Source organism: Vanellus vanellus (genome assembly GCF_965231255.1).
Source record: "Vanellus vanellus genome assembly, chromosome: 2".
NCBI lineage: Eukaryota > Metazoa > Chordata > Aves > Charadriiformes > Charadriidae > Vanellus > Vanellus vanellus.
This window is the reverse complement of record NC_138906.1, coordinates 168,776,418-168,790,599: the sequence shown is the minus strand read 5'-3', so window position 1 is coordinate 168,790,599 and position 14,182 is coordinate 168,776,418. Positions and strand designations below refer to the sequence as shown.

Below are 14,182 nucleotides of genomic sequence, written 5' to 3'. Positions count from 1 at the left end.
TAACCTGCCCTGGGACTCTTAGCCCAGGGCGTGTTTTGAGCTTTCCAGAAATACATCCCATCTCAACACATGAATGCTGAGCCTTTCTAACCTCATTCCATAGCTTATTCTAGACAGAACTAAGTGCCAGCTCTCTCCAATCGCAAATCACAATCTGCTGAGCAGGAAGAGAGAGGGAACCAGCATCCATCTGCTGCTCTAACTCAGGAGATGGCACCAAAAGTGCCAATAAACCAAGCTCCTGATGAAGGGTTGCAGGGTTTTTTTGGGGGTTGTGCACAGCAATATAATAGAGGCCCACATACACAAGTTGCGTGGGAGCTTGAGGAGACCTGGGAAAAAAGCACCATCCACATCCAGTGCGCTCACAGCCCCTACTCTTGCTGAGAGAGACCCCAGAGCACCAGCCTTGATGGCATTGCCCAGGCCCTTCTGCTGCACAGAGCCGTGATGCTTCATCCACTACTGCTCCCTGCAGAGGAAAGCTGTAGGGGGAGATGTGGGTCCTGGGGGTCAGAAGCAACTGAAGGTGAGGAACGTCTGCTTAGCAACTGGAAACTGGAAATTTGAGGGCTTTAGGTCCAGGTGCCCAAACTCTTGGCTTGAATCCACTCGAATTCAGGGCACTGAAGATGGGTCAAACCACTCAGCAGTGAAGAAGGTTATTCCCAAGGCATCTAAGAGTTCACAAGGCAGCTTGGCAGAGAGAGAGGAGTGGGGATGTTTTGGCTGGAGCATGTGCACTTGCAGTGTTACAGAGCATACTGGAAGAATGTGCCAACAACCATGGCCATCAGGCCCAGCCCTGCAGAGCTCCTTCCCACCCCATTGATGGTTCTGGTGTCATCAGCGCAGAGGTCAGTGTAGCAACATGACGTGGGTTTGGTCGCCCCTATCCCGTTATAGGAGATGCATTCCTCCTCACAGCTTCTGGTCACGGTGATGTTGCCAAAAAAGGGATAACCTGAAACAGGCAGATTGGAGAAGGAGAGAAAAAGAGAGAGAAATCACAGAATCATCTAGGTTGGAAGGGACCTTTAAGATCGTCGAGTCCAACCATCAACCTAACACTGCCAAAACCACCACTAAACCATGTCCTTCAGCACCATATCTACCCATCTTTTAAATACCTCCAGGGATGGAGGTTTGCACATATCTATTATTTCAGGATCTGTAAGGGCATAAGGGCAGGAAAGGCAAACAGACCGAGTAAGCAGGATGAGTCCTGTATGCTTCACTATGAGGCTCTGAATCTGATGGATTTCTCTCCTTCCCACTCTTAAGTTGGAAACTCCACCTGGATTCTTAAAAGGAAGTTAAAGGATAATCCAAGCTGGAACTGGGAGGTCGAGGGAGGTAATTCTGCCCCTCTGCTCCTCTCTGGAGCCCTCAGCACAGGAAAGACATGGACCTGTTGAAGCAGGTCCAGAGGAGGCCACAAAGATGCTCAGAGGGCTGGACACCCTCTGCTTTGAGGACAGGCTGAGAGAGTTGGGGTTATTCAGCCTGGAGAAGAGAAGGCTCCAGGGATGCCTAATTGTGGTTTTTCGGTACTTAAAGGGGGCCTACAGGAAAGATGGGGACAGACCTTTAGCAAGGCCTATTGTTATAATCATTCTATGATTCTATAATTCTATGATTTTAAGTTCATGAGGTAAGTTGGCCCACAAAAGATGCATGTCTGCTCAGGAGGACTTATAGCAAGCAAAGAAACTTACCTGTGTCTAGAGAGTGCAGTGTTGTTGTGCACACAGTGGATTTTGGAGGGCACACGGTGGCTGTTCTACACTCAGCAATGTCCGTTGGATCCTTGCACGTGTAACATCGTAAGGACTGGGCTGCAAAGGTGAACAGAATAGGTCCAAGGTAGTCACAGCAGCAAAGGTAAACATCAAGTCTGCAGCTTCTCTGCTCTGTGGTGGGGACCGTGTGATGGTCAGTGCTCCATCTCACCTTGACCAAGACACGTTGGCCTCAGAAACAAAGCAGTGTTTGAGGCAGTGGCAAAACTTGGGTATTTCAGGGGGGAAAGACCAAACCTCAGCACCAAAGGACAAGGATGGTGTTGTGGGAGTTGAGTGCCATCACTGCCTTGGGGGCTCAGCAGCCCAAAAAGAACAGGGATCTAGAGGGACCTATTGCTTGTGAACAGCTTTGATAGGATTTTTCATCCTCTGTAAGAGAAGCTGTAGGAGAGAGCAAAATAGTTCCTTCTGTTGAGAGCGGCAGCATCAGCACTGACAGACTGGCAGTTCCCCCATCCCTCCACCCACAGTGACAGCTCCTTCATGCTCGTTTAGAGGCATTTGCGCAGAACTTCATAACTGAGAGTCAAATTTAAATTTCAGAGCTGAACCAGAGATCCTAAGGGCTGAATTTGGCCTAAAAAACACTTTCATCAGGGGCTACTGCTGTTTTTTAAAAGAGATGATGCTGCAGAGCTCTCGCTGGCTGCCTGCCGACACAGGAACACTTTTACATATGCAACCGTTGATCACAGCAGTTGCTCAAAAGCCTCAGCACAAGACCTGTCTGTCCGCAGCCAGCAGATACCGAGTGTGCATATTTTTCAGAGTCGTGCTGGTGTGGCTTGATGACAGAAACCAGCCTGGTGTGATATTTTCTATTTTACATGCCTTCTACTGACACAGCAGGTGAAGAACCACCCAAATGTGTCCACTGCCATCTAATGGTAAAATTGCAGAGAGACGATGTTTTCTTGTTATAGCTCTGCAGCTTCTGCTGTTAAGAGAGAAACTTCTGGGACTTTGTGATAAGGATAAACATTTTTGAAGGTAGTTGTTTGAATGTCTGACTCTGGAATGAATTTTCAGGCCTTCAACTTCTCTTAGCGCCTCCTTTCGAAAATTCAGCTGTGCAATAAAGCCTACACCATGCAAAAGCTTTCTTTGTCCTCTTTGCAGAGGTAGGAGGGACTTTTTAATGTGAGCATTGGTGGCATTTTGGTGGCCATATCCTTTGTAAACAGGTGTGGTGGAGCTGTCCCTGTTTACCCGAGCTGAGGACCTTGGTAGATCCCTTCCAAATGACCCATGAGTGGTTGTTTTATATTTTATCACACAGAAGCCACTGAGACAGAAAACACAACATCGTCAACTAGACAAGCATATGGATTTTTGTGAGTGTGTAGGACTGGCTAATGTATGGATGCAGCAGTGCTAGCTTAAAGCAGCTGAGAAACTGATCTGGAGCCTTTGGGTTGAGCTGGTTTCCAAACCTCACCATTTGCATGAGTGAGCAGGGCAATGCCACAGGCTCTGGGGGAGCTACTTCCAATTAAGAGCAGGTTTTAGGAAGAAAACCCTCAGCTCCTCTCTCTTTCACTGACTCTGGGTGTGGCACTCAGAGGGCGCTTCTTTTATAGGAAGGCTGCAGTGGAAGAGGTAAGTCCAAAAGCATAATGACCAGAACAGAAGAACCGAACATAGAAGACAGTGCTGTGTCCTGATCTGAGGCCAATAATTCACCATTCGTCACTGTCCAACAGTACCTTCTGCCTCCTGATATCAAACCTCTGGAAGATGAATGGTCACAGAAATATTTCTCAGCTGCAAGAGCTGTGCCTAGACCAGCTGCCTCCCACTGGATCATCCCAGAAAACCCATTTCTGCCTCCATCTCAACTATCAAGCAAAGGGTGGTGATGCTTCTCTGTTTTCATAAAGCACTCCGAGACCTGTGAGTGGAAACCTGCTCTGTCAGTTCCTCAGCAACCCCATTAAATTCAGGACTGGACTAGACCCAGAAGGAGGAAAGGAAACATATGATACACTACCTATGAAATATCTTAAAAGAAAGAAAGAACCCCGGCAGGTACTGAAATGTAAAAAAATTGCAGTAGCTGTATAGAAGTAACTGTTCTGGTTGAACCCTGTGGTGGGTTTGACCCGTGTCCTTCAACCAGCAGGTGGGTTTGCTTTGGAGACAGGTGGAAGGAGTAATGAGGGTAGGGGGTCTAAAAAAAGCAATGCAGCCTGAAGAGACGCAAAACACTTCCATTCATAAAGGATTGCAAGGTGTATGACTTTCAGCCTTCTTCCACTTCTAACTCCTTGGATGATTTCCATGTAGCCATACCTCCAGATGGAGGTGTTCCACCCCTGCCCAAGGGTGCCTTTCGTCTGAGATCTTTCAGAGTCCCATAAAAACAGCCTGAGGTTCTCTGGGACCCATGGGCTGGAGGTTAAAACACACTGGGTTAGTGTCACCTAAGGATGACTCTGTCCCAGACCAAGGATGTATTTACAGTGGATTACAAATAGATGGGGTAAGAACACAACGATGACCAGACCCTGCTGCCAGCTTGCCCAAGACCCAGACTCATCAGAGACCAAACCTAAACAGACCCAGGAGAATTTCCTATCTCCACCTATATCCTAATCTCTAGAAATCAGTAAAAATGCTGGAGCTGGTGATTTAACGAACCTTTCCAAAATCCTTGGAGTTGTTTCTCAAACCCTGACCCATATCTGTACTGAAGCCTCACCCTCTGGTTTTCAGAGCTTCCAGCAGCCAGCTGGGATGTTTCAGGGATGGCAGGAGCTCAGGATGAACATCATCCCCACCCCATCCCCAAGGGGACAAGTTGGCAGCTTAAGAGATCATACTACCCTGTGCCATGTGGCTGTCATTCACACCTTAATCTTACAAAGCAGCATTTTGGTCCCCTCCATCCCGGTTGGGTGACAGGTGACCACCTATGCATCCAAACAATGTGCATTGCTCTCCATCAGGCATCACATCTTTCGCCACCAGGAATGCATATCCCCTTTCCCCATTCACCCTCTCCATTGACCTTCCTAAATACATAAAAACGTTATTTCCCCTACCTGGGGATTACCAGGTCTTCCTGAATTGATGCCTTTCCTTTCCCTTCCCCTCCCAGGCACTTCCCAGAGGGTCCCTGCAGTGTCAGGAATGCAGCGGTCTTACCCAACTCCACGTACGCCAGGCCAAGCAGGAACCCAACCAGAAGTGTCTTCATGCTGAGAGCAGATCCGTGCAGCCAGGACAGTAAAGGAGAGCTGCTTCCAGGGAGCTTTATATCTTTTCCCACCCTCCACCTCCTGTTGATCCTGTGGGCGGATTCCCTTGGGGTGTCAGGGGAGAGCTCAGCTCCAGTCTGGATTGGGATTTGTAGAGGAACAAGTTCCCCGAGAAAGTGACGTCACCGTAACAAGCAGACTCCTGCAATACGTCGTCTCTTCTTCAGGTTTATGTCCTGGGGCTGGTCCCATGGAAAAGGAAAAACACATATTGCACTGCAAGGGGTGGCCCCACGCCAGTGCTTGGATGGGGAATGTGACAAGGTATGTTTGTTCCTTCAAGTCTGGCGCCGTGAGCCGGGAGCTGGGTTGTGTCAGGCATGTTTTGTTGGGCAACAACGGCCCCGATGCAAGTGGCAGCAGGCTGAGCTTCCACGCTTGTTGGCTCAGCCTCACCAAAGCCTGTGCCATGTTTTCATACCTACTGCTCTCCAGGCTGGCAGGCGGGAAGCTGGTGTGGCTGGATTTGCCCAAAGCATGTGTCTTTTCCCAAATCCAGTGCAAAAGCAAGCTCGGTTTCTGGCTCCCAGGGGCTAAGTTAGTAACTGAGCCTTGGTGCTAAGCTGCTGGGCATGGGAGTCCCTGAAAGGTCAGTGGTGGTCAGCACGGGAAATGGTGCCTCCAAATCTGGGATTTGGGTATGTCATTTTGTGACATCAGGACCACATTTTTGTGGTCCTGGGTCAAGGTGGCAAAGCAGGGCGCTGTGCCTTCTTTTGCAAAAGGGTCAACTATTTGCCAAATTTTATTCTGAAGATGGGAAATAAACATGGAGAAATGGATCAATTTTCCCACTGCAGTACCTTTCTGATAGAAAATTTCATCTTATACATTTCAAAGCAAACCTTTCAAATATAGTTTTTGTTTAATCTTATGCAATATTTGTGGAAACAGCTTAAAAAGCTCACAGTTAGGGAGAAATGCTTTGCTCCTCCCTTTTGACTGAGCCAATGGCATTTTGTATTTCATAGGAAAAGTAGATAGACTTTTTGTTGGCTTTGTTGTGATACAGGATGGAAAACCCAGCATTATGCAATTTCCCATAAAACAGCTGAATAAGCCAAAGAAGAAAAGTTTGTGAATCACTGTGAAGCACTCGGGGATTTCAGGGATGGAGACAAGGTGAGTGCACAAACTGATCTCATGTTTGTGTGATCTCATGTTAGGGGTTTACTCGTCACAGGCTCATTGCAGCGATACACGTTGGCATTTCTACTGTTCTGAGGAACCTATCCTTTTTCCCAGTTTGAGAATGGGGCTTTTGGGGAAAGTGTTGCCCCCTAAAGGGTTTGCAGTAACTCGAGAAGGACTTCTAATTAACAAAGTTTCCACAGGGGTGACACAAAGCCTATCGAGCTGGGGCAGCAGGATCAGTGCTGTGCTCTGGGAAAGGGAGGGAAAGACGTGCGCCTTAATGCTCGTTTGGCTGTGAGAGTGAAAATACTCTTTATTTTATCTCTCTGTGCTGTCAGAGACCAGGTACATAAAAAACAAACAGCACAAACATACCTTTCTGAGTGTACAGGAAAAACTCTGCTCTGTGACAGCCACCAGACCTGGTTACATCCAGATCCTTTCTTGTAACTGGGCAGTTCAAGGCACATTTGAGTGATATCTTAATTAACGCCCATGAAACTGAAAAAGATCCAGTGCTTTAAGCATTCAAGGTGGTCATGCCTCAATAGGTAAGCACAGCAGGGTTGGCACTCCAGTGTTCACAGCACTCAAATGCTGCTCGACAGATTGTGTGTAGCTTGCTGAAATGGAGATGTCCACGCAAGCGTGTTGTAATGGTCTGCTCGTACTTGAAAGGCATTGCGTACTGAGAAATCCCTGGAATAAATCAATGTGGTTGAAGGAATAGTGATATAAATGAGTCCGTCCAGCTTGGCGGAGACTGTCCATCACTGTAGTGTCTGGACGTGGGACGCAGCAGCATGGTAGGATTGTTTGCCTTTGGTCGGAGCCAAGCCACTTAACTCTGTCTAATGGCTTGAAAAGGTTTGAGATCTGGCCGTGAGGCAGAGAGCATCAGAAAAACACCAGCGCCGCAGTTGTTAAAGCTCCTGCAGACTGGCTGAGTGTGTTGGAGTGCCAGACTTCAAGGAGGGAGAAGTTGGGAGCGTGCCAGTAAAATCGTGGAGGAAAGGGAAGACCTACAGGTATTAGCTGATCTAAAGATAACTAAGAGCCTCTGGTGAAGTTGAGCCCTGAAAACAACCCCCAAATCAAACAAAACCAAACACAGGTGATGTCAAGTTGTGTGCTGGTGTGAAGGGAGGCTGTTAGCAAGGTGATTCTGGAAGTGCTAAGACCCTGGCATGATGCCCTGGTGGCTTCTCACCTGCAAGTTTTTTTTTTTTTTTCTTTTCAGAGTTGGAAGGGACCTCTAGAGATCATCTAGTCCAACTCCCCTGCTAAAGCAGGATTGCCCAGAGCACGTTACTCAGGACTGCATCCAGGTGGGTTTTGAAAATCTCCAGAGAAGGGGACTCCACAACCTCCCTGGGCAGCCTGTGCCAGTGCTCTGTCACCCTCACCATAAAGAAGTTTTTCCGTGTATTTGAACAGAACTTCCTGTGTACTAACTTGTGCCCATTGCCCCTCGTCCTGTCACTGGGAACCATTGAAAAGAGCCTGACTCCATCCTCCTTCAACCCACCATTTAGATACTTGTAAGCATGAAGTATCCAGGGATCCTTCCAGGGATGGGACATCCACAACTTCCCTGGGAAACCTGTCCCAGTGTCTCACCACCCTCACAGTAAATAATTTCTTCTTAATATTTAATCTAAATTTACCCTCTTTCAGTTTAAAGTTGTTACCCCTTGTCCTATTACTACAATACCTGGTAAAAAGTCCCCCCTCCCATCTTTCCTGTAGGCCCCCTTTAGGTACTAGAAGGCTGCAATAAGGTCTCTCCGGAGCCTTCTCCTCTCCAGGCTAAACAACGCCAACTCTCTCAGCGTGTCTTCATAGGAGACATGCTCCAGTGCCCCCCAATTTCATTGCCCCGTCAAGAAAAAATGGGGTCCTGATGGAAAAAAAAAAAAAAAAAAGAAGATGGAAACTAATGGAAAGAAGACTTGGAGAACAGGATCCACCCCAAAAGATGGCAGTGGAAAATACTGGCCCCTTTTAGTTTGGCAGAACAGAGGTTGAGTGGAGATACTTTCCCTCCCCCAAAATACATTGCAAGCATTGAAAACTGAGCTACAGAAGGAAAAACTGCTTAAGCTAAAATGTCACACCGGACTAGAGCTAAGACTCACACGAGTTAAATTAGACTGTCAGTCAGAGACAGGGTCTTAAACTCCAGGAAAAATTGAGTCCCTTCTAAAAGCAAAGGCAGGGTAGAAATCCCACCTGCTTTAAGATGGATCTTGATAAATATGTGAAAGAAGTGGTTTGATATAGCGGTTAGGACAGCCTTAGACAGCTCGTAGGACTCAGGAGGACCTAAATTCCCATCTGTCTGTGTCAGTGGTAGAATAAACCCTGAGCAAGGTTTTGAACACTGACTGACAGGAGCCATAAGGGACTCCAGTTGAAATGTCACTTCAGGTCTGAAGATCTGAGAATACAAATGAGGCGTGGTGTGTAGGGAGAAAGGCTTCTGTGCCAAAAAACCTCTCTGAATTTTCAGAGATATCAATCCAAACCCACTACCAGCCTGCCCCTGTGAGACTGTCCTTATTTATAAAATAATCTAGGTAGATATAATCTCTCCTCTGCTGATCACATATGCAAGGAAAGGCAGACGGCAGAAATTCAGTGTTCACAGGCAAGAAGGAGATGTGCTTTATAACTATCTGATCTAACTTCTGTTACAGTTAATTCTTGTTTGAATGAAAAGGAAACCAGATTTTGTAGAGATGGCCTGTGACAGGGAGTCTACATTAACGTTCGATAAGCTGTGCCGGTGGTCAGTTATCAGCCACGTGTAAAATAACCCTTGTGTAAAATATTTCTACTCTGATTTATACAGCTTCTACAGCCAGTGGCTCTCATTACACCCCTCTACTAAACTTAATTGCTCACTATTGCAACTTCCTTCTCCTCCACGGAGATGCAGTTTAACTAGGATAGCCCTTTGCTAGACTTTGGGGAGCTCTTTGACTCCTTCCTTGGAAGGTCTATGCTCCAGAGGATAACCCTTCCAGTGGTCCTTCTCCAAACTGCCTCTGATTTATCACCTTCTCTCCTGCATTGCCCAACCCAGAACTAGATGTTTTCTTGTAGCAACAGCCACTCCAGTCCCAGGTAGAAGCAGAACGGATCCTTCTGTCATGAGATGAGCATCAAACAACTGTGTTTGACACTGTGGCCATGGTGTTGTAGCCACGGCATCGGTCTACCTGATGTCAATGTCTTTCTTGGGAGCTGCTTCTCAAGATGGAGTCTGCCATTAGGTTTCCAGAGATCATGGTGATGGCTGGCTTACAGTAAAACAGAGAGACTACTGATGAGCATATTGAATCAACCTGAGTTCATCTCGTGTGATTTAGGTAGGGTAGATTTTTGCTGGGGACCATTTGGATGACTGTGTCTGTGGGCATCTTCACCTGTGACTCAGCAGTGGGAAACTGTGCTGTCCGTGACCATGGCTGCAGTGATGCTTGATGACGCATTCAGCTAATCGAAGCTCCCACCTTTCACGGGTGTGCGTTAATAACAAGACTATAGGCTTGTTCGGGTGGAGCTGCTCTCCACCCGCCTGATGAAACTCTGCTACTGGGCAGAAAGGAATGCAGGTTTCATCGGGCTGGAGACAGGTGAAAGTGTGAGCATGACTCAGTGAGCACCCTCCTCCTAGGAGGTCTTTAGGTCTTCCAGGAGCTGTTTGATATGTAACACAAGTGTCTCCACATAGGGGAGTACCAAAGAGAAATCTAGAGTTCCAGCACTGACTCAGTTGATCTATAAAGAGCTCTCACCCCTTTCCTCCCATGTCTGTGCTTTATTTTGGTGTTTTGCAGACCCTGTCTGAAGATGTGAGATGGGAAATTGGACGTCTCCAAGCACAGAAGGAAATCCCATTCACATCTCCCAGGTTCTGGCTTAAGCACACTTTAGGCTAAAAAGCAGGTGCATTTCTGCAGATGGGAGGAAATCCTCCACCCCCACTGTGTTTTTAGGAAAATAAATGAGTTCTGTTTAGTGCTCTGAAAGAAAAAAGGTGGAGTCCAGGGACATGGACTCTACGTCTGCAGTTTCCTCTTCTTCTAGCTGCAGGGTTGAGGACAATCTCTTCAGGCATCTCCTCACCAGCTGTGCTTGGTTAACCCTGGGAATATAGGTCTCCCAGGCATTTGCAGAGGGCATGCAAAGTGTCCAACATGTGGTTCTGGACTGCATCCCAGAGGGATGGATATCTACAAGGTAGGCATTTTAGGGATCCTTTAACCTGTAGTAATCCTACCATGGACTTGAGGAGTGCGTGGGATGTGTAGCAGTTTGCATGCTCCCTGGCTCTGTTACAACCTGAACCCACTGGGTTTGTCCCAGACAGTGCCCAGGCACACTCTGAAGAGTACCATAGAATCATAGAATCATTATAGCTGGAAAAGACTTTTAAGATCATCAAGTCCAACCATTATCTAACTCTACCGGGCCCACTTCTAAACCATGTCCTTGAGCACTATACCTAGACGGCTTTTAAATGCATTCAAGGATGGCGATTCAACCACTTTCCTGAGCAGCCTGTTCCAGTCTTTGATAACCCTTTAAATGTAGAAGTTTTTCCTGATGTCTAACCTAAACCTCCTCTGGCACAACTTGACACTGTTTCCTTTTGTCCTATAAGTTGTAACTTGTGAGAAGAGACCAATGCCCACCTCGCTAAAACCTCCTTTCAGGTAGTTGTAGAGAGCAATAAGGTCTCCCCTCAGAGAGAGGCCAAGGATGTTTCCCATGAGGCCATTAAGTTTTGGGGCAATAAGAAAATTCAGCTATGTGGGCATGAGCTGTGGCAGTTGTCGTCAGGATCAGAGAATGGATCCTGGTCCCTTTTAAAGACCGGTGTAGAAATAGCCTGGATGTGTCCTCTGATGAAAGCCTCTTCCATTTGTTGTTATGTTGTGATTCCCTTTTCTGTCCTGGTGATGGCTGCTGCAAAGCATATGTGAAAGCCTCTGCAATATGACCCAGAAGTGCATAATCTAATGTGTGATAGGATCTTGTGACTTTTCCATCTGAAAGTTGGATGGTTTACAGCCAAGACTGAAGGGTTCTGGGGAGTACGCATGGAGGCTGCCAGGTCCAAAAGTTGAGGGAGCAGCAATTAACAGAAAATGCGGAAGACAATAATGTTCAAAAATTTGCACAGTCACAAACAGATTGAAGTAGGACAGAAAATCCCAAGTGGGAGCCATCTGTTTTAAGTGCAGCCTTTCTTCTATAACATGGATGTCTGTTGGGTGAATCACCATATGTCTTTCTTTTCGCAGTCAGGCAGACACATGCACAATTTATCAAAACTGCTTTAGACAAAAGCCTTGTCAAAAAATGAATGGCACTGTGGATTACCTGTTTCCCTTCACTGGCTTTGAAAGGCACCTTTCAAACTACCTACTATGGGAGGCCTCTCCGTAGTAAATGTGTGTATTTTGTCAGGTGCACCCCACTCCAGTGTTTTTTGGCTCAGAAGGTACAAGGTCAAATGTCTCCACAAAACATAACTATCTCTGATAAAGAGCTGAGTGGCCAGCGGAAGAGGAAATCATCCATGTACGAGTCCCTAGGAATGGGTTTTGAAAGGACATGGAGAAGGCGGCCTCAGAAGAACAGCTCATTCCAGATATCTTTGAGATTGTGCTCCAGCTGTCTTTGAGATTACACTCAGGATGTTGACAGGACACTGTGATGGCTCAGACACTTCTGTTGGACTGCAGGTATTTTTGGAGGCTGCTGCCCTCAAAGCATCTTCAGATGTTGAGAGCAGATCAACCCCCGAGGACGTGGTTGGGTATGAATACTGTTAGTTCATAGACAAGGACTCAAGTTTGTGGAACTGTGATATTATTTTGCAGGTAAAGCAGTAATGACAGCTCACGTCATGGTGATGGAAAAATTCCACTGGCCTCTTTCTATCTACATTCTCAGCATTGCTGTTGGGGTGGAGCTGTACTAGGTAAGTGACTGATGGAAGAAGCTTGCTCTGGGGTCCAGTGGGGAAGCTTCTGTGTAGGCTCAGGCTACAGGTGTGGAAATGGTGCTTTGCTTTCACAACCATCAGAAAGATTTTCCTGTTAGCAAACACATTTCCTTTTGTGTGACATTATGTTAGGGACCTCCTGGCCATGTTCTCAGTATATGTTTTCCTTTCACATAACATCAGGATGTTGCTCAGTTGAACTGAATGGATGATTGTCTATAATCCTGTTGGATGTCTGTTCGATATTTTTCTGAGGAGGCTACTTCCATGGCTAGATTGGAAGAAAAAAAAGAGTTGCTAAAGGCAAAAGTACAGGGGCATATCAAAGTATGAATAACTACTACATGAATGACAGTGACTGAATGAGGTTACCGAATAAGTTGGATGGGACATCAACAAGACCTCTTTGCCAAGGAGAACAGTGAGCAATCAAAAACTACTCATGGGTTACCCACAGTTCACACCCTGGCATGTAGTAAACTTCCAGCATAATAAATCACTTGGTCATGAGTAAGTCTAGGGATGGTGCTAGAGATGTAGAATAAGAATGGCTGTGATGCATGGTGTCCAGTCTTCTCATTAATTAATATTCTCCACCCTCCTCTCAGGCTTCATGAAGAATTGATAGCTTTGGTACATGTCTGGAAATGACAATGGAAGAAGACAATGTTTCCTAAATGGGTTTTTATCATGAATCTTTTTTTTTGCCAACCCTGCTTTTGGGTGAACATCTCAAATGAGAGGACATTCTTGCTCAAACTGGAGAAAGAAATGCCATCCCCATACAGAATTGTACCAAACCTTTCCAGTAGGACCAGATTCCTTGCTCATTCATCCATGTATCCAACTGAAATGACCACGGCCAATGCTCTCTCCTTTTGCTTTCCCTAGGTGTGTTTCTTCTGGGTATCCTACATGTTTCCAGAGCTCAGCTGCCTGCCCAGAGTTGAGTGGTTCAGATTAATTTTGATCAAATCTGGCTTCAGCTCCATTTAGCCACCTACAACACAGAACAATTGTCTCTTCCCTTGCTTCCCCGTATCTCCTTTCCTTGCAGAGACGTTTTATGAGATGTCATAGTCTGATGGCTGTGCTCAGGAGTCTAACGCACTAGGAAAAATATGCTCCCCTGATCCAGCTGAGTGTTGGATTGATTCAGTTTAAGCTAAGCAGATACCAAAGATAAACATTGATATATGGTGGCTAGAGAAAGGTGAGTGAACTGTGAGTTCAAGGGTGTGGATGTAAGCCTGTGGCTGCCTAAAATCAAAGATTCGGAAACCTGCCTGGAATTTGTTTCCATAACAAAGAGGAAAAGTGGAGAAAAAACATCCACAGAAGAATAACTGTGGCCTGAAATGAATGAATAAACGTTTCAAAGGTTATACTAGGAATGAGAGGGAAGCCTGGAAGAATGGAAGGGAAAACTGAGCAGCAGACAAACTTACATGGCAGAGGTTAAGAAATACATGAATTAAAAATTTGCAATAGTCAAAGTGACTTAGATCTCAGGAAGGACATTAAATGTTTAAATTCTTCAGACCTTATATTGGGACATGAAAGAAGTGAAGATGTGATAGATGAAAACTGAATACTAATTTAAACCACTTACTTATTCAATATAGGAAGGGCTTTTGACTTCAGGGGTAAAGACAGCATAGAGACAGATGTCCAGAAATAGAAATAACCACATCTGAGGTGGAATGAAAAAGGCTTAAAGTATTCAAATTGGGGCAAAGCAGGGCAGGATGTTTTCCATCACAGAACTCTTAGGGAACTGGCATACAGAACAACAGGTCCAGGTCTACTCCCACATATTGTTCATAAATTAATCAAGTTCAAGACAGTATCACGTGGTCAGAATTTATCACTTAAATTAAAGAGGGGATGGGTAAAAGTCCTTCAGTCATTTGTCTGACCTTGATATCATGCTAGGATTAAGAAAAATTTTTGAATGAGAC

General features: G+C 46.0%; 1 protein-coding gene across 1 annotated transcript; it reads right to left on the bottom strand.

Annotated features, from left to right (window-relative positions):
- Positions 1-752: 752 nt before the first annotated feature.
- On the bottom strand, positions 753-5,004 carry LOC309686553 (secreted Ly-6/uPAR-related protein 1-like; the record flags this gene model as incomplete). The annotated part of the gene is made up of 3 exons (XM_082499261.1): positions 753-964; positions 1,719-1,838; positions 4,953-5,004. 3 exons carry the CDS (start codon positions 5,002-5,004, stop codon positions 753-755), a joined length of 384 nt encoding a protein of 127 aa, XP_082355387.1.
- Positions 5,005-14,182: the final 9,178 nt, after the last annotated feature.